Genomic DNA, 20,000 nt, shown 5'->3' with positions numbered 1-20,000 from the left:
ATCAGGTCTCAGGGGCAGCAGCTCCAGCCTCTGATCCTGGATCAGGTCTCAGGGGCAGCAGCTCCAGCCTCTGGTCCTGGATCAGGTCAGAAGTCAGATCGGTCGTGTTTATGGATCCGTTCTAAATCCTTCATCACTGTCGAACACTGGAAACTACTGTGGTCTTGAATAGGACTCAGTTTGCCCTGGACCCAGTCTCGACTGAGACTCGACCAGGCTACGAACTCTTGGTGTCAAATATGAAAATGATGCCGAACACATAAAAGTGTAAACTGTTAAAATTATAACTTTATTGTTTACAAATGGTTTTTGGCCTCCGGCCCCTTCACAATAAAAGCACATCTCCATTACAGACCAACTCGTCTTCATCATCATCCTCATCCTCATCATCCTCATCATCATCATCATCATCCTCACCATCACCATCCTCATCCTCACCATCATCATCACCATCCTCATCCTCCTCCTCATCCTCACCATCTTCATCATCATCATCATCATCAGCAGGTATGTACAGGCACATTTACACCGTTAGCAAACTGTACAAAGTCAATAGAACTGATCTTGGATTCATTCTGTAGAAACCCTTTAAAGTTTTATTCCCTTGTAGAAAACGTTTCAGTAACAAACAGCTCGACCAATCAGAGCTGAGGATCTGTTCCACCAGGTCCCACATTAGAAAACTGTACAGAGACCAGGAGGTCAAAGGTCATCCTCCATTTCAATCATCATCAGTGACACTGGTTTTATTTGAAAAGAAGAAGAAGCACCATAACTCATCATCACACACACATGCAGAGAGAACTACAACTACGGATCAAACACAGGCTCAAAGTACATGCAAGGCAAAAACACAGGAGACTTCAGATTCAACAGCAATAATCAGAAACACCAGAAGAAGAAAAGTATAGAAGGAAGATCATTTAACACACATCTCATTTTAGAACGAAATCTGTTTCAGTCCAGCAGCAAAGTCACAGTCTGTGCAGTTAAAGTCCATTTACACTGAAAAAATACAGGAAGTGCCCTGTCAGGAGTCCAGGAAGTGTCCTGTCAGGAGTCCAGGAAGTGTCCTGTCAGGAGTCCAGGAAGTGTCCTGTCAGGAGTCCAGGAAGTGCCCTGTCAGGAGTCCAGGAAGTGTCCTGTCAGGAGTCCAGGAAGTGCCCTGTCAGGAGTCCAGGAAGTGTCCTGTCAGGAGTCCAAGAAGTGTCCTGTCAGGAGTCCAAGAAGTGTCCCGTCAAGAGTCCAAGAAGTATCCTGTCAGGAGTCCTGGAAGTGTCCTGTCAGGAGTCCAGGAAGTGTCCTGTCAGGAGTCCAAGAAGTGTCCTGTCAGGAGTCCTGGAAGTATCCTGTCAGGAGTCCTGGAAGGATCCTGTCAGGAGTCCTGAAAGGATCCTGTCAGGAGTCCAAGAAGTGTCCTGTCAGGAGTCCTGGAAGTGTCCTGTCAGGAGTCCTGGAAGTGTCCTGTCAGGAGTCCAGGAAGTATCCTGTCAGGAGTCCAAGAAGTGTCCTGTCAGGAGTCCAGGAAGTGTCCTGTCAGGAGTCCAAGAAGTGTCCTGTCAGGAGTCCAGGAAGTGTCCTGTCAGGAGTCCTGAAAGGATCCTGTCAGGAGTCCAAGAAGTGTCCTTTCAGGAGTCCTGGAAGTATCCTGTCAGGAGTCCAGGAAGTGTCCTGTCAGGAGTCCAAGAAGTGTCCTGTCAGGAGTCCAAGAAGTGTCCTGTTAGGAGTCCAAGAAGTGTCCCGTCAGGAGTCCAGGAAGTGTCCTGTCAGGAGTCCAGGAAGTATCCTGTCAGGAGTCCAGGAAGTGTCCTGTCAGGAGTCCAAGAAGTGTCCTGTCAGGAGTCCAGGAAGTATCCTGTCAGGAGTCCAGGAAGTGTCCTGTCAGGAGTCCAAGAAGTGTCCTGTCAGGAGTCCAAGAAGTGTCCTGTTAGGAGTCCAAGAAGTGTCCCGTCAGGAGTCCAGGAAGTGTCCCGTCAAGAGTCCAGGAAGTGTCCTGTCAGGAGTCCAAGAAGTGTCCCGTCAAGAGTCCAAGAAGTGTCCTGTCAGGAGTCCAAGAAGTGTCCTGTCAGGAGTCCTGAAAGGATCCTGTCAGGAGTCCAGGAAGTGTCCTGTCAGGAGTCCAGGAAGTGCCCTGTCAGGAGTCCTGAAAGGATCCTGTCAGGAGTCCAGGAAGTGTCCTGTCAGGAGTCCAGGAAGTGTCCTGTCAGGAGTCCTGGAAGTATCCTGTCAGGAGTCCAGTAAGTGTCCTGTCAGGAGTCCTGGAAGTGTCCTGTCAGGAGTCCTGGAAGTGTCCTGTCAGGAGTCCTGGAAGTGTCCTGTCAGGAGTCCAGGAAGTGTCCTGTCAGGAGTCCTGGAAGTATCCTGTCAGGAGTCCAGGAAGTGTCCTGTCAGGAGTCCAGGAAGTGTCCTGTCAGGAGTCCAGGAAGTATCCTGTCAGGAGTCCAGGAAGTGTCCTGTCAGGAGTCCAGGAAGTATCCTGTCAGGAGTCCAGGAAGTGTCCTGTCAGGAGTCCAGGAAGTGTCCTGTCAGGAGTCCAGGAAGTATCCTGTCAGGAGTCCAGGAAGTGTCCTGTCAGGAGTCCAGGAAGTGTCCTGTCAAGAGTCCAGGAAGTGTCCTGTCAGGAGTCCAGGAAGTGTCCCGTCAAGAGTCTAGGAAGTGTCCTGTCAGGAGTCCAGGAAGTGTCCTGTCAGGAGTCCAGGAAGTGTCCTGTCAGGAGTCCAGTAAGGATCATGTCAGGAGTCCAGAGAGAGGGGGGAATATTCTGTGGTTGCACATAAGGGGCGAAATAAAACTGATCCATAACGTCTGAATCTTCACTCAGAGAAAACACAACCATCCGCTAAAACTGTTGCAACTGAGACACAGCTGAAGGTTGAAGCCAAACCCCAGACTTCATTATGAATTGGATTCATAAAGCGCCTTTCTCAGAACTCAGGCGTACTTTACAGAGTCCAGGTTCCATTCGTTCACACAGACATACATGTGGGTGGTAAAGTACGATTGTAGTCACAGCTGATGAAAGCGTGGCTGCTAATCAGCCCCTGCGGCCCCTGGACCACCTCCTCAAACACACAGCAGTCACACACATTCACATGAGGCGAGGTGGGTGAAGTGTCGCCCAAGGACAAAACCACCATGACACAAGGAGGGCAGGGCGGGGATCAAACCGCCGACCCTTCGGACATTGGCCGACTCGCCCTTCCAACTGGGCCAGAGCCGCCCCAAAGGACCCTCGATGGATCAATGACCCTGAACTCCTTTCACAGAGCGTGATGGATATGTAACACGGATAATATGGGTTTCTGTCTCAGAAGTGTTATTGCTTCTTTCACATCACGATATCTGGATCTGAGAGGTTCACATGTTTGGATCCAGTCCGGATCCACTGAGTGAGATCACAGCTGAACAATATCATGTGTGTAGAGGAGGCTAAAGCTAAGGTGTGTAGCATCAGCTAACTGAAAGCAGACCCTCATGCACATTGATGTGTGTGGCTGTTCAGGGACGAGAACAGTCGTCACAGTTTAGACAAATCAAAACAAAGCCAACGTTGATCTTTAGACTCTGGAGAACACAGAAAAGTAACTTTTAACTTCACCTGGAAACTCAGTGCAGTGAGGGATCTAAGGTTGTGGTGTGATGCTTTGCTAGTGTTTGCCCTCCAGGGTTCAATATCAGTTCAATTCAAATGAATTCATCTTCCCATGATGCACTGGGACACACGACCGATAAGGCTGCTGTAGGAAGAGACGGTGCCACCGCGCTGCAGGAGTGAAGGCACAGCTCGGATAAATAGGTATAAATAGGACTTACAGTATGTACATGTAATAAGTTAGTAACACACACACACACACACACACACACACACACACACACACACACACACACACACACACACACACACACACACACACACACACACACACACACACACACACACACACACACACACACACACACACACACACACACACACAGTTTAAACTCCTCCCCCCAGATTGTTTTTAGCGTTCGTAACTTGAACGTTTCAGTTAAACTTTATTTTCAGTGTGATTCGAGTTTCAACGCGTCAGCGTTTGTTTTTCTTTCTCGTGTTAAAAAAAAGTGCAATTCCTTCATCTGTTGAAGAAGCTAGTTAGCATGTGGCTACATCACTAGCTTGCAAACTACCTCTCAGGTGAACACCACATCCTTTTATTCAGAAAGAGATTTAGAGAACGTTTGTTTCCGGTCCAGATCGTCGTCGTCTGAACGGCCTGAAACAGGAAGTCAGCTGCTGTCAGGTCCAATCAAAATGTGCCGCGCCACTCAGACAACCTGAGGACCTGGACTGAGGAAGACTGGGACCAGTTCCCTGGTTCAGCCGGAGCTGCAGGAACCGTAAAGATTATAAACGGATCTATAATCATATCTGCTGGAAGGACCCAAGAGCCCGAAGACCGGCTCAGGAGCATCAGGCTCAGGAGCATCAGGCTCAGGAGCATCAGGCTCAGGAGCATCAGGCTCAGGAGCATCAGGCGGGAGTTCGAGGACACTGAAAAACAGGAAGTCGGGTTCCTGGAATATTCTGGCGGTTCCAGAAACTCATCAGGGGCAGAACAGGAAGAACCTGAAAGAGGTCTTGATGTTCAAAGGCTGGTGGAGAGACGACAGAGGGTGAGTGGAAGTCTATGAACGCTGTGTTCAGGGGTCGGAGGACGCTGTTTCTGACGCTGCGTCCTGTGAAGACGATAAACAGTCCGTCAGCTGTGCTGATGTTTGATGAGTCGCAGTGTCAGCGTTTTTGAACTGGAGTCACACTGAAACCCTGATCAGTCCCTGATCCTGTTATTGCTTCAGGAGGACGTGGTTAAACGTGCTGGTGTCACGAGTATCAAAAATATTCACCGAGCCGGGGACTCTGGGAAATGTAGTGCTGAGCTTCTCTGATCCGATTGGTTGATTGTCAGGTTCAGGTTTGGTTTTCTGAGACAGGCTGGACGTCCTGAGTACGACTACAACACACACACACACACACACACACACACACACACACACACACACACTCACACACACACTCACACACTCACACACTCACACACACACACACACACACACACACACACACACACACTCACACACTCACACACACACTCACACACTCACACACACACACACACACACACACACACACACACACACTCACACACTCACACACTCACACACACACACACACACACACACACACACACACACACTCACACACACACACACACAGTGTTAACACGTCTTCTTCATCCTCCTCTTCCTCAGCGGGGCTCCGAGTGTCTTCGAGGTCAAAGGTCATCAGAGGTCAGTGACCTTGTTCTCCACCAGGGCGGCGACCTGCTGCAGCCGATACGCCAACTGCATCTTCTGACCTGAGCTGTCCTCCTCCAGAGACATGATGATCTGACAGACAGGTGAGAGAGAGACAGGTGAGAGACAGACAGGTGAGAGACAGACAGGTGAGAGACAGACAGGTGAGAGAGAGAGACAGGTGAGAGACAGACAGGTGAGAGACAGACAGGTGAGAGACAGACAGGTGAGAGACAGACAGGTGAGAGAGAGACAGACAGGTGAGAGACAGACAGGTGAGAGACAAGAGACAGGTGAGCGAGAGACAGGTGAGAGAGAGAGACAGGAGAGAGACAGACAGGTGAGAGACAGACAGGTGAGAGAGAGACAGGTGAGAGAGAGACAGGTGAGAGAGAGACAGGTGAGAGACAGACAGGTGAGAGAGAGACAGGTGAGAGAGAGACAGGTGAGAGACAAGAGACAGGTGAGAGACAGACAGGTGAGAGACAGACAGGTGAGAGAGAGACAGGTGAGAGACAGACAGGCGAGAGACAGACAGGTGAGAGGGAGACAGGTGAGAGACAGACAGGCGAGAGACAGACAGGTGAGAGGACAGACAGGTGAGAGAGACAGGTGAGAGAGAGAGACAGGTGAGAGAGAGAGACAGGAGAGAGACAGACAGGTGAGAGAGAGAGACAGACAGGTGAGAGAGAGAGACAGGAGAGAGACGAACAGGTGAGAGACAGACAGGTGAGAGACAAGAGACAGGTGAGAGAGAGAGACAGGTGAGAGAGAGAGACAGGAGAGAGACAGACAGGTGAGAGAGAGAGACAGGAGAGAGACAGACAGGTGAGAGACAGACAGGTGAGAGACAAGAGACAGGTGAGAGACAGACAGGTGAGAGACAAGAGACAGGTGAGAGAGAGACAGGTGAGAGAGAGAGACAGGAGAGAGACAGACAGGTGAGAGACAGACAGGTGAGAGAGAGAGACAGGTGAGAGAGAGACAGGTGAGAAAGAGACAGGTGAGAGAGAGACAGGTGAGAGACAAGAGACAGGTGAGAGAGAGACAGGTGAGAGACAGACAGGTGAGAGAGAGACAGGTGAGAGAGAGACAGGTGAGAGACAAGAGACAGGTGAGAGACAGACAGGTGAGAGACAGACAGGTGAGAGAGACAGGTGAGAGAGAGAGACAGGAGAGAGACAGACAGGTGAGAAAGAGACAGGTGAGAGAGAGACAGACAGGTGAGAGAGAGACAGGTGAGAAAGAGACAGGTGAGAGAGAGACAGGTGAGAGACAGACAGGTGAGAGAGAGAGACAGGAGAGAGACAGACAGGTGAGAGAGAGAGACAGGTGAGAGAGAGACAGGTGAGAAAGAGACAGGTGAGAGAGAGACAGGTGAGAGACAAGAGACAGGTGAGAGAGAGACAGGTGAGAGAGAGACAGGTGAGAGAGAGAGACAGGAGAGAGAGAGACAGGTGAGAGAGAGAGACAGGAGAGAGAGAGACAGGTGAGAGAGAGACAGGTGAGAGAGAGACAGGTGAGAGAGAGACAGGTGAGAGAGAGACAGGTGAGAGACAGACAGGTGTCTGTAGTTGTTTGACAGTGGTGTTTGTTCTTTAAATCATTCTAATAAACTTAATTTCTGATCATCATGACATCACGCAGGGTCTCTCCTCCTCTTCCTGGTTTGTCCGTAGAGTCTTTGTGAGGCGTTCTTAGTCCGGCCCCTCGCCTGAGACCACTCTGCCATGGGAGACCAGGAGCACCAGGAGCACCAGGAGCACCAGGAGCACCAGGAGCACCAGGAGCACCAGGAGCACCAGGGTCCAGACGGAGGACTCGTCGGCAAGTGTCTGGTGGCCGGGTTTGCCACTGTGCTCGGTCAGACACAGCCCGCAAAAAGCGACGTGGCCCCCTCTCTGTGGGGGGAGGGGCCTGGAGGGTCCAGACCCGGGCAGCAGAGGCTCTGGGGACGTGGAGCGTCTCCTCTCTGTGGGGGAAGGAGCCGGAGCTTGTGAGGGAGGTGGAGCTCCCAGTTAGATCTGGGGGGGCTCACCTCCACACACAGTCTGGATCTGGACCCGTGCTCCTGGATAGGGGCTGGACCCTGGTCTTCTCTGGAGGGGCCCAGGGTGTGAGGGGCCGGGCGGGTGTGGGGAGACTCTCAAACCCCCGGCTGAGCGCCGCGGTGTTGGAGTTGACCCCGGTGGACGAGACCCTGAATGGAGTCTGGGGTGAGGGGGTCACTTCTGAGGGGGTCCAGTCTCTGTACCCCCAAAGAGAGAGCTGAGTCTGGATCCTGGGCAGTGAGGCGGAGTGGTTCCCGGTGGGGGTCGATCTCCTCCAGGGGGGCACTCTGTCCCCAATCCTGTTTGTGGTTTTCATGGACAGGATATGGAGGCGTAGTGGTGGTGGGGAGGGGCTGCAGGTGGGTGGGCTGAGGATCTGGTCTCTGACGTGGTCCTGATGGCGTCGTGGGTCAGGGACCTTCAGCACTCACTGGATCGGTTCACAGCCGAGTGTGAAACGGCCGGGATGAGGATCAGCACCTCTGGATCTGAGGCCGTGGCTCTCAGCAGGAAACCGCTGGATTGTTCCTCCGGGTCTGGAACGAGTCCTGACCCCAAGTGAAGGACTTCAAGCACCTCGGGATCTGGTTGTTCTGTTTGTGTTGAAAGGAGCCAGTTGAGGTGGTTCAGGATCATCTGGTCTGGATGAACCCTGGGCGCCTCCCTAGGGAGGTGTTCCAGGCACGTCCAGCTGGGAGGAGGCCTCGGGGAAGACCCAGGACCAGGTGGAGAGATTAGATCTCCACACTGGCCTGGGAACGCCTCAGGACCCCCCAGTGAGAGCTGGTTAATGTGGCCCGGGAAAGGGAAGTTTGGGGTCCCTGCTGGAGCTGTGTGTGTGTGTGTGTGTGTGTGTGTGTGTGTGTGTGTGTGTGTGTGTGTGTGTGTGTTACCTGGTCGTAGTACTTGTTGATGTATTTGTAAAGTTCATGTAGAGCGACCAGATTATTCATCTCTGACGCGAAACTCTGCAGAAACACACACGACATGATTCAAAATGCTGACTCGTCTGTGTCTGAACGCTGACTCATCTGTGTCTGAACGCTGACTCGTCTTTGTCTGAACGCTGACTCATCTGTGTCTGAACGCTGACTCATCTGTGTCTGAACGCTAACTCATCTGTGTCTGAACGCTGACTCATCTGTGTCTGAACGCTGACTCATCTGTGTCTGAACGCTGACTCATCTTTGTCTGAACGCTGACTCGTCTGTGTCTGAACGCTGACTCATCTTTGTCTGAACGCTGACTCATCTGTGTCTGAACGCTGACTCATCTGTGTGTGAACGCTGACTCGTCTGTGTCTGAACGCTGACTCATCTGTGTGTGAACGCTGACTCGTCTGTGTCTGAACGCTGACTCATCTTTGTCTGAACGCTGACTCATCTGTGTCTGAACGCTGACTCATCTGTGTGTGAACGCTGACTCGTCTGTGTCTGACTCGTCTGTGTCTGAACGCTGACTCATCTGTGTCTGAACGCTGACTCATCTGTGTGTGAACGCTGACTCATCTTTGTCTGAACGCTGACTCGTCTGTGTCTGACTCATCTGTGTCTGAACGCTGACTCATCTGTGTCTGAACGCTGACTCATCTGTGTCTGAACGCTGACTCATCTGTGTCTGAACGCTGACTCGTCTGTGTCTGAACGCTGACTCGTCTGTGTCTGAACGCTGACTCATCTGTGTCTGAACGCTGACTCATCTGTGTCTGAACGCTGACTCATCTGTGTCTGAACGCTGACTCGTCTGTGTCTGAACGCTGACTCGTCTGTGTCTGAACGCTGACTCATCTGTGTCTGAACGCTGACTCGTCTGTGTCTGACTCATCTGTGTCTGAACGCTGACTCATCTGTGTCTGAACGCTGACTCATCTGTGTCTGAACGCTGACTCATCTGTGTCTGAACGCTGACTCATCTGTGTGTGAACGCTGACTCGTCTGTGTCTGAACGCTGACTCATCTGTGTCTGAACGCTGACTCATCTGTGTCTGAACGCTGACTCATCTGTGTCTGAACGCTGACTCATCTGTGTCTGAACGCTGACTCATCTGTGTGTGAACGCTGACTCGTCTGTGTCTGAACGCTGACTCATGTTATTCATAAATGTTTATAAACAAAGTGTCACTGACCCCGGAGAGTTCAGTCAGAGTTGAGTTCATCTCCTGATAACAACCTGACGCAGCGCTGTGGATATCACTGTAGTACCTGCACACACACAGACACACACACACACACACACACACACACACACACACACACACACACACACACACACACACACACACACACACACATACACACACACACACACACAGACACACACACACACACACACACACACACACACACACACGCACACGCACCCACACCCACACACACACACACACAGACATACACAGACACACACACACACACACACACACACACACACACACACACACACACACACACAAGCACACACACACACACACAGGTGATATAACAGCCGTTTCCATGGTAACGTGACTCGCTGAAGCAGGAAGTGATCTCACCGCTCCACCAGCTGTTTGTAGCGAGGGATCTCTCGAGCGTACAGAAGCTTGTTGACAGGAGAGTCCTGATTGGACAGAGAGGAACAGTGAGGTCACATGACCAGACAGACAGGCAGGCAGACAGACAGGCAGACAGACAGGCAGGCAGACAGGCAGACAGACAGGCAGACAGACAGACAGACAGACAGACAGACAGGTAGACAGACAGACAGACAGAGAGACAGGCAGACAGTCACACAGACAGTCAGACAGACAGACAGGCAGACAGACAGACAGGCAGACAGAGAGACAGACAGGGCGTACCCGGCCCACTTTGTGCTCGGACGTGGTGCAGGAGTCGATGAAGGTCTGAGCGATGACGGACAGAACGGCGTCGATGCTGTCGCTGACCTGAACGTCCAGAACGAACTGAGGGTTCTTCAGGATGTTCACCCAGAACCTGAGAGGGAGGCTGAGGAGAGACAGACAGGTGAGAGACAGACAGGTCAGGGAGGCAGACAGGTCAGAGGCAGACAGGTGAGAGGCAGACAGGTCAGGGAGGCAGACAGGTGAGAGACAGACAGGTCAGAGGCAGACAGGTGAGAGACAGACAGGTGAGAGACAGACAGGTGAGAGACAGACAGGTCAGGGAGGCAGACAGGTGAGAGAGAGACAGGTGAGAGACAGACAGGTCAGAGGCAGACAGGTCAGAGGCAGACAGGTGAGAGACAGACAGGTCAGAGGCAGACAGGTCAGGGAGGCAGACAGGTGAGAGACAGACAGGTCAGGGAGGCAGACAGGTGAAAGACAGACAGGTGAGAGACAGACAGGTCAGAGGCAGACAGGTCAGAGGCAGACAGGTGAGAGACAGACAGGTGAGAGGCAGACAGGTCAGAGGCAGACAGGTGAGAGACAGACAGGTGAGAGACAGACAGGAGAGAGAGAGAGAGACAGGTGAGAGAGACAGGTGAGAGACAGACAGGTCAGGGAGGCAGACAGGTGAGAGAGAGACAGGTCAGGGAGGCAGACAGGTGAAAGACAGACAGGTGAGAGACAGACAGGTCAGGGACAGACAGGTCAGAGAGAGAGACAGGTGAGAGAGAGAGACAGGTGAGAGACAGACAGGTCAGAGAGAGAGACAGGTGAGAGGCAGACAGGTGAGAGAGACAGACAGGTGAGAGAGACAGACAGGTGAGAGAGAGAGACAGGTGAGAGAGAGAGACAGGTGAGAGACAGACAGGTCAGAGAGAGAGACAGGTGAGAGACAGACAGGTGAGAGACAGACAGGTGAGAGACAGACAGGTGAGAGACAGACAGGTGAGAGAGACAGACAGGTGAGAGAGAGAGACAGGTGAGAGAGAGAGACAGGTGAGAGACAGACAGGTGAGAGAGAGAGACAGGTGAGAGACAGACAGGTGAGAGACAGACAGGTGAGAGAGACAGACAGGTGAGACAGAGACAGGTGAGAGACAGACAGGTGAAGGACAGACAGGTGAGAGAGAGAGACAGGTGAGAGACAGACAGGTGAAGGACAGACAGGTGAGAGAGACAGACAGGTGAAGGACAGACAGGTGCCCTCACCTGTTGGTCTTCCAGATGTGCACGGTCTCGGGGTCGTCGATGCCGTGTTTTTCCGCCATGTCGTCGAGGAAGTCGAAGAAGAACCTGACGGCGATCGGAGGAGGACGCTTCGTACTGAGGATCGCCACGAAGACGTCGTCCACGAACTTCTGCAGCGTGCCCTACAGAGAGACAGACAGGCAGAGAGAGACAGACAGGTCAGAGAGAGACAGACAGGTGAGAGAGAGACAGACAGGTCAGAGAGAGACAGGTGAGAGAGAGAGAGACAGGCAGAGAGAGACAGACAGGTCAGAGAGAGACAGACAGGTCAGAGAGAGACAGACAGGTCAGAGAGAGACAGACAGGTCAGAGAGAGACAGGTGTGAGAGAGACAGGTGAGAGAGAGAGACGGCTCAGAGAGAGAGACAGGTCAGAGAGAGACAGGCTGTAATTGGTAACAGGTTGTGTGTTACCTTCATGGACAGCAGTCAGGTCAGGTAAATCTCAGGTGTGTTACCTTCATGGACAGCAGCCTGGTCAGGTAAATCTCAGGTGTGTTACCTTCATGGACAGCAGTCAGGTCAGGTAAATCTCAGGTGTGTTACCTTCATGGACAGCAGCCTGGTCAGGTAAATCTCAGGTGTGTTACCTTCATGGACAGCAGTCAGGTCAGGTAAATCTCAGGTGTGTTACCTTCATGGACAGCAGTCAGGTCAGGTAAATCTCAGGTGTGTTACCTTCATGGACAGCAGTCAGGTCAGGTAAATCTCAGGTGTGTTACCTTCATGGACAGCAGTCAGGTCAGGTAAATCTCAGGTGTGTTACCTTCATGGACAGCAGTCAGGTCAGGTAAATCTCAGGTGTGTTACCTTCATGGACAGCAGCCTGGTCAGGTAAATCTCAGGTGTGTTACCTTCATGGACAGCAGTCAGGTCAGGTAAATCTCAGGTGTGTTACCTTCATGGACAGCAGTCTGGTCAGGTAAATCTCAGGTGTGTTACCTTCATGGACAGCAGTCAGGTCAGGTAAATCTCAGGTGTGTTACCTTCATGGACAGCAGTCAGGTCAGGTAAATCTCAGGTGTGTTACCTTCATGGACAGCAGTCAGGTCAGGTAAATCTCAGGTGTTACCTTCATGGACAGCAGCCTGGTCAGGTAAATCTCAGGTGTGTTACCTTCATGGACAGCAGTCAGGTCAGGTAAATCTCAGGTGTGTTACCTTCATGGACAGCAGTCAGGTCAGGTAAATCTCAGGTGTGTTACCTTCATGGACAGCAGCCTGGTCAGGTAAATCTCAGGTGTGTTACCTTCATGGACAGCAGTCAGGTCAGGTAAATCTCAGGTGTGTTACCTTCATGGACAGCAGTCAGGTCAGGTAAATCTCAGGTGTGTTACCTTCATGGACAGCAGTCAGGTCAGGTAAATCTCAGGTGTGTTACCTTCATGGACAGCAGCCTGGTCAGGTAAATCTCAGGTGTGTTACCTTCATGGACAGCAGTCAGGTCAGGTAAATCTCAGGTGTGTTACCTTCATGGACAGCAGTCAGGTCAGGTAAATCTCAGGTGTGTTACCTTCATGGACAGCAGCCTGGTCAGGTAAATCTCAGGTGTGTTACCTTCATGGACAGCAGTCAGGTCAGGTAAATCTCAGGTGTGTTACCTTCATGGACAGCAGTCAGGTCAGGTAAATCTCAGGTGTGTTACCTTCATGGACAGCAGTCAGGTCAGGTAAATCTCAGGTGTTACCTTCATGGACAGCAGTCAGGTCAGGTAAATCTCAGGTGTGTTACCTTCATGGACAGCAGTCAGGTCAGGTAAATCTCAGGTGTGTTACCTTCATGGACAGCAGCCTGGTCAGGTAAATCTCAGGTGTGTTACCTTCATGGACAGCAGCCAGGTCAGGTAAATCTCAGGTGTGTTACCTTCATGGACAGCAGTCAGGTCAGGTAAATCTCAGGTGTGTTACCTTCATGGACAGCAGCCTGGTCAGGTAAATCTCAGGTATGGCCTTGGCGCGCTCTCTCTCCCTCATGCTGCTCTTCCGGTGTTTGGGGACGTCGGGGTCTTCGCTGCTCTTCACCAGGTGCCACAGACGCAGCCCCTCCTCCTCCTCGCCCTCCAGCATCGGCGTTTCTACGGCAACAACAGAACCGTTACCGTGACGAAGAGGAGAACCCTGTTTTCTGTTGGTTCTAGATGGTTCTGGTGTGATGGTTCTGGTGTGATGGTTCTGGTTCTGGTGTGATGGTTCAGGTGTGATGGTTCTGGTTCAGGTGTGATGGTTCAGGTGTGATGGTTCAGGTGTGATGGTTCAGGTGTGATGGGTCTGGTGTGATGGTTCTGGTGTGATGGTTCTGGTGTGATGGTTCTGGTGTGATGGTTCTGGTTCTGGTGTGATGGTTCTGGTTCTGGTGTGATGGTTCAGGTGTGATGGTTCTGGTGTGATGGTTCAGGTGTGATGGTTCAGGTGTGATGGGTCTGGTCTGGTGGTTCTGGTCTGGTGGTTCTGGTTCTGGTTCTGGTGGTTCTGGTTCTGGGTCTTACTCTCTCCGGTCTGGAACACCTGGTTGATCCCGACTCCACCTGAACTTTGAGAACGAGGAATCAAAGCGACTGTTGCTCCGTCTGGAACCTGCAGAACGTCACAGAACGTTTGTGATTGGTCGGGTGTTGCCTCTCTGTGATTGGTTGTTAGCTCTCTGTGATTGGTTGGTTGTTACCTCTCTGTGATTGGTCGGGTGTTACCTCTCTGTGATTGGTCGGGTGTTACCTCTCTGTGATTGGTCGGGTGTTACCTCTCTGTGATTGGTCGGGTGTTACCTCTCTGTGATTGGTCGGGTGTTACCTCTCTGTGATTGGTTGTTACCTCTCTGTGATTGGTCGGGTGTTACCTCTCTGTGATTGGTCGGGTGTTACCTCTCTGTGATTGGTCGGGTGTTACCTCTCTGTGATTGGTCGGGTGTAACCTCTCTGTGATTGGTCGGGTGTTACCTCTCTGTGATTGGTCGGGTGTTGCCTCTCTGTGATTGGTCGGGTGTTGCCTCTCTGTGATTGGTTGTTACCTCTCTGTGATTGGTCGGGTGTAACCTCTCTGTGATTGGTCGGGTGTTACCTCTCTGTGATTGGGTGTTACCTCTCTGTGATTGGTCGGGTGTTACCTCTCTGTGATTGGTCGGGTGTTACCTCTCTGTGATTGGTCGGGTGTTGCCTCTCTGTGATTGGTTGTTACCTCTCTGTGATTGGTCGGGTGTAACCTCTCTGTGATTGGTCGGGTGTTACCTCTCTGTGATTGGGTGTTACCTCTCTGTGATTGGTCGGGTGTTACCTCTCTGTGATTGGTCGGGTGTTACCTCTCTGTGATTGGTCGGGTGTTGCCTCTCTGTGATTGGTTGTTACCTTGTAGTGCTGCAGAGTGTTGACTCGTTTCCAGCGACCTTGAACCACCGCTGTGACATCATCGTCTGATAGGGTCAGGTGACCCGCCTGACCTGAACGCCACTCTGTCAATCAAACACAGGAACACAGGTCACTGTGTGTGTGTGTGTGTGTATGTGTGTGTGTGTGTGTGTGTGTGTGTGTGTGTGTGTGTGTGTGAGTGTGTGTGTGTGTCTGTGTGTGTGTGTGTGTGTGTGTGAGCGTGTGTGTGTGTGTGAGTGTGTGTGTGTGTGTGTGTGTGTGTGTGTGTGTGTGTGTGTCTGTGTGTGTGTCTGTGTGTCTGTGTGTGTGTGTCTGTGTGTGTGTGTGTGTGTGTGTGTGTGTGTGTGTGTCTGTGCGTGTGTGTGTGTGTGTGTGTGTGTGTGTGTGTGTGTGTGTCTGTGTGTCTGTGCGTGTGTGTGTGTGTCTGTGTGTGTGTGTGTCTGTGTGTGTGTGTGTGTGTGTGTGTGTGTGTGTGTGTACCCAGGTCCAGACTGTCTGCTGATGGTCTCTGAGAGAACGGAGCTCCTCTGTAGACCTGATCCAGGATCTTATCCTTCACCTGCACACAGACAGACAGACAGACAGACAGGTGAGAGGCAGATAGACAGGTGGGTAACAGACAGACAGACAGACAGACAGACAGACAGACAGGTGAGAGGCAGATAGACAGGTGGGGAACAGACACACAGACAGACAGACAGGTGAGAGGCAGATAGACAGGTGGGGAACAGACACACACACAGACAGACAGACAGACAGACAGACAGACAGACGGACAGACAGACAGACAGACAGACAGACACACACACAGACAGGTGAGAGGCAGATAGACAGGTGGGTAACAGACACACAGACACACAGACAGACAGACAGGTAGATACCTGTGTGATGGTGTCGGTGTCGAGGACTTTAACAGGACATGGTTGAACCTCCACTCCATTCTTCACCAAGACTGTCAGAGTCTGAGAGCGAGACAGGTACAGAGAGAGAGACAGGTACAGAGAGAGAGAGGTACAGAGAGAGAGACAGGTACAGAGAGAGACAGGTACAGAGAGACAGGTACAGAGAGAGAGACAGGTACAGAGAGAGACAGGTACAGAGAGAGAGACAGGTACAGAGAGAGAGACAGGCACAGAGAGAGAGACAGGTACAGAGAGAGAGAGACAGGTACAGAGAGACAGGTACAGAGAGAGAGACAGGTACAGAGAGAGACAGGTACAGAGAGAGAGACAGGTACAGAGAGAGAGACAGGCACAGAGAGAGAGACAGGTACAGAGAGAGAGACAGGTACAGAGAGAGAGACAGGTACAGAGAGAGAGAGAGGTACAGAGAGAGAGAGGTACAGAGAGAGACAGGTACAGAGAGACAGACAGGTACAGAGAGAGACAGGTACAAAGAGAGAGACAGGTACAGAGAGAGAGACAGGTACAGAGAGAGACAGGTACAGAGAGAGAGACAGGTACAGAGAGAGAGAGAGGTACAGAGAGAGAGACAGGTACAGAGAGAGAGACAGGTACAGAGAGAGACAGGTACAGAGAGACAGACAGGTACAGAGAGAGACAGGTACAAAGAGAGAGACAGGTACAGAGAGAGACAGGTACAGAGAGAGAGACAGGTACAGAGAGAGACAGGTACAGAGAGAGAGACAGGTACAGAGAGAGACAGGTACAGAGAGAGAGAGGTACAGAGAGAGAGACAGGTACAGAGAGAGAGACAGGTACAGAGAGAGACAGGTACAGAGAGAGAGGCAGGTAAAGAGAGAGACAGGTACAGAGAGAGACAGGTACAGAGAGAGAGACAGGTAAAGAGAGAGACAGGTACAGAGAGAGAGACAGGTACAGAGAGAGACAGGTACAGAGAGGGAGACAGGTACAGAGAGAGAGACAGGTACAGAGAGACAGGTACAGAGAGAGACAGGTACAGAGAGAGACAGGCACAGAGAGAGACAGGTACAGAGAGAGAGACAGGCACAGAGAGAGACAGGTACAGAGAGAGAGACAGGTACAGAGAGAGAGACAGGTACAGAGAGACAGACAGGTACAGAGAGAGACAGGTACAGAGAGAGAGAGAGAGACAGAGAGAGAGAGACAGACAGGTACAGAGAGAGAGAGAGACAGGTACAGAGAGAGACAGGTATTCAGTTATTATGATTATTATTATATATGAACGTATATATTGTTATAGCCCAGGTGAGCCCAGGTGAGCCCAGGTGAGCCCAGGTGAGCCCAGGTGGGCCCAGGTGAGCCCAGGTGAGCCCAGGTGGGCCCAGATGGGCCCAGGTGAGCCCAGGTGAGCCTGTGTGAGCCCAGGTGAGCCCAGGTGAGCCCAGGTGAGCCCAGGTGAGCCAAGGTGGGCCCAGGTGAGCCCAGGTGAGCTCAGGTGAGCTCAGGCGAGTCCAGGTGAGCCTGTGTGAGCCCAGGTGAGCCCAGGTGAGCCCAGGTGAGCTCAGGTGAGTCCAGGTGAGCCTGTGTGAGCCCAGGTGAGCCCAGGTGAGCCCAGGTGGGCCCAGGCAGGCCCAGGTGAGCTCAGGTGAGTCCAGGTGAGCCCAGGTGGGCCCAGGTGAGCCCAGGTGAGCCCAGGTGGGCCCAGGTGGGCCCAGGTGAGCCCAGGTGAGCCCAGGTGAGCCTGTGTGAGCCCAGGTGAGCCCAGGTGGGCCCAGGCAGGCCCAGGTGAGCTCAGGTGAGTCCAGGTGAGCCTGTGTGAGCCCAGGTGAGCCCAGGTGAGCCCAGGTGGGCCCAGGCAGGCCCAGGTGGGCCCAGGTGAGCCCAGGTTAGCCCAGGTGAGCCTGTGTGAGCCCAGGTGAGCCCAGGTTAGCCCAGGTGAGCCCAGGTGGGCCCAGGTGAGCCCAGGTTAGCCCGGCTGAGCCCAGGTGAGCCTGTGTGCGTGTCTCCATGGTTACCACGGCGCAGTAGTCGATGTCCTCCCTCAGCAGGTGGCTGTCGTTCAGAGTGCGTTTGGCTTTTCCCGTCACAGAGTCAACCGGACCTTTGTCCACCTGGTACTTGATGGCTCTGTAGAGCATGAAGAGGGGCTCCCCCGCCACCTCCTGCAGACAGACAGGTGCAGAGAGACGGGTTAGGGTCAGACAGACAGGTGCAGAGAGACGGGTTAGTGTCAGACAGACAGGTGCAGAGAGACGGGTTAGGGTCAGACAGACAGGTGCAGAGAGACGGGTTAGTGTCAGACAGACAGGTGCAGAGAGACGGGTTAGTGTCAGACAGACAGGTGCAGAGAGACGGGTTAGGGTCAGACAGACAGGTGCAGAGAGACGGGTTAGTGTCAGACAGACAGGTTCAGAGAGACGGGTTAGTGTCAGACAGACAGGTGCAGAGAGACGGGTTAGGGTCAGACAGACAGGTGCAGAGAGACGGGTTAGGGTCAGACAGACAGGTACAGAGAGACGGGTTAGGGTCAGACAGACAGGTGCAGAGAGACGGGTTAGTGTCAGACAGACAGGTACAGAGAGACGGGTTAGGGTCAGACAGACAGGTGCAGATAGACGGGTTAGGGTCAGACAGACAGGTGCAGAGAGACGGGTTAGTGTCAGACAGACAGGTACAGAGAGACGGGTTAGGGTCAGACAGACAGGTGCAGAGAGACGGGTTAGGATCAGACAGACAGGTTAGTGTCAGACAGACAGACAGGTTAGTGTCAGACAGACAGGTTAGTGTCAGACGGACGGTTTGGGGTCAGACAGACAGGTTAGTGTCAGACAGACGGGTTAGTGTCAGACAGACAGGTTAGTGTCAGACAGACAGGTTAGTGTCAGACAGACAGGTTAGTGTCAGACAGACGGGTTAGTGTCAGACAGACAGGTTAGTGTCAGACAGACAGGTTAGTGTCAGACAGACAGACGGGTTAGTGTCAGGCAGACGGGTTAGTGTCAGACAGACAGGTTAGTGTCAGACAGACGGGTTAGCGTCAGACAGACGGGTTAGCGTCAGACAGACGGGTTAGCGTCAGACAGACGGGTTAGTGTCAGACAGACGGGTTAGCGTCAGACAGACAGGTAGATACGTATTTACCTTTAGGAAGGAGTAAAGGCAGATCGACATCCAGTTGGTCAACATCTTCTCTACGACTGTCTCTGTCCTGAGACACAGACAGGCAGACAGACAGGCAGAGAGACAGACAGGCAGACAGACAGGCAGGCAGAGAGACAGAGAGACAGACAGGCAGACAGACAGGCAGAGAGACAGACAGGCAGACAGACAGGCAGGCAGACAGAGAGACAGACAGACAGAGAGAGAGACAGGCAGACAGGCAGAAAGGCAGACAGACAGGCAGAGAGACAGACAGGCAGACAGACAGGCAGGCAGACAGAGAGACAGACAGACAGAGAGAGAGACAGGCAGACAGGCAGAAAGGCAGACAGACAGGCAGACAGGCAGAAAGGCAGACAGACAGGCAGACAGACAGACAGACAGGCAGAGAGAGAGACAGGCAGACAGGCAGACAGAAAGACAGACAGAAAGACAGACAGACAGACAGACAGACAGACAGGCAGACAGACAGGCAGAGAGACAGGCAGAGAGACAGACAGGCAGACAGACAGAGAGAGAGACAGGCAGACAGGCAGAAAGGCAGGCAGACAGGCAGACAGACAGACAGACAGGCAGAGAGAGAGACAGGCAGACAGGCAGACAGACAGGCAGACAGGCAGAAAGGCAGACAGACAGGCAGACAGACAGACAGACAGGCAGAGAGAGAGACAGGCAGACAGGCAGACAGACAGGCAGAGAGACAGGCAGAGAGACAGACAGAGAGAGAGACAGGCAGACAGAGAGGTCAGTTTCATGTCTATAGAACATCCGCTGTGTTTGGGGTTCTTACGCACCTGAGGAACATCAGTTTGGGGTTCTTACGCACCTGAGGAACATGAGTTTGGGGTTCTTACGCACCTGAGGAACATCAGTTTGGGGTTCTTACGCACCTGAGGAACATGAGTTTGGGGTTCTTATGCACCTGAGGAACATGAGTTTGGGGTTCTTATGCACCTGAGGAACATGAGTTTGGGGTTCTTATGCACCTGAGGAGCATGAGTTTGGGGTTCTTACGCACCTGAGGAACATGAGTTTGGGGTTCTTATGCACCTGAGGAACATGAGTTTGGGGTTCTTATGCACCTGAG

At 52.5% G+C, this 20,000-nt stretch overlaps 1 protein-coding gene across 1 annotated transcript; it reads right to left on the bottom strand.

Moving 5' to 3' along the window:
* Positions 1-2,585: 2,585 nt before the first annotated feature.
* Positions 2,586-19,739, bottom strand: LOC310966339 (plexin-B3-like; the record flags this gene model as incomplete). The annotated part of the gene is made up of 14 exons (XM_083940917.1): positions 2,586-5,430; positions 8,282-8,356; positions 9,514-9,589; positions 9,916-9,980; positions 10,219-10,366; positions 11,476-11,636; positions 13,420-13,586; positions 13,998-14,085; positions 14,850-14,953; positions 15,351-15,429; positions 15,752-15,832; positions 17,770-17,916; positions 18,896-18,962; positions 19,708-19,739. Coding segments are annotated over 14 exons (1,395 nt in total), but the record flags the coding sequence as incomplete, so codon positions are not given.
* Positions 19,740-20,000: the final 261 nt, after the last annotated feature.

This window comes from Echiichthys vipera (genome assembly GCF_963691815.1).
Source record: "Echiichthys vipera genome assembly, contig: SCAFFOLD_61, whole genome shotgun sequence".
Lineage (NCBI taxonomy): Eukaryota > Metazoa > Chordata > Actinopteri > Perciformes > Trachinidae > Echiichthys > Echiichthys vipera.
The sequence above is the reverse complement of the archived record's forward strand: the minus strand, read 5'-3'. Positions and strand labels throughout refer to the sequence as shown.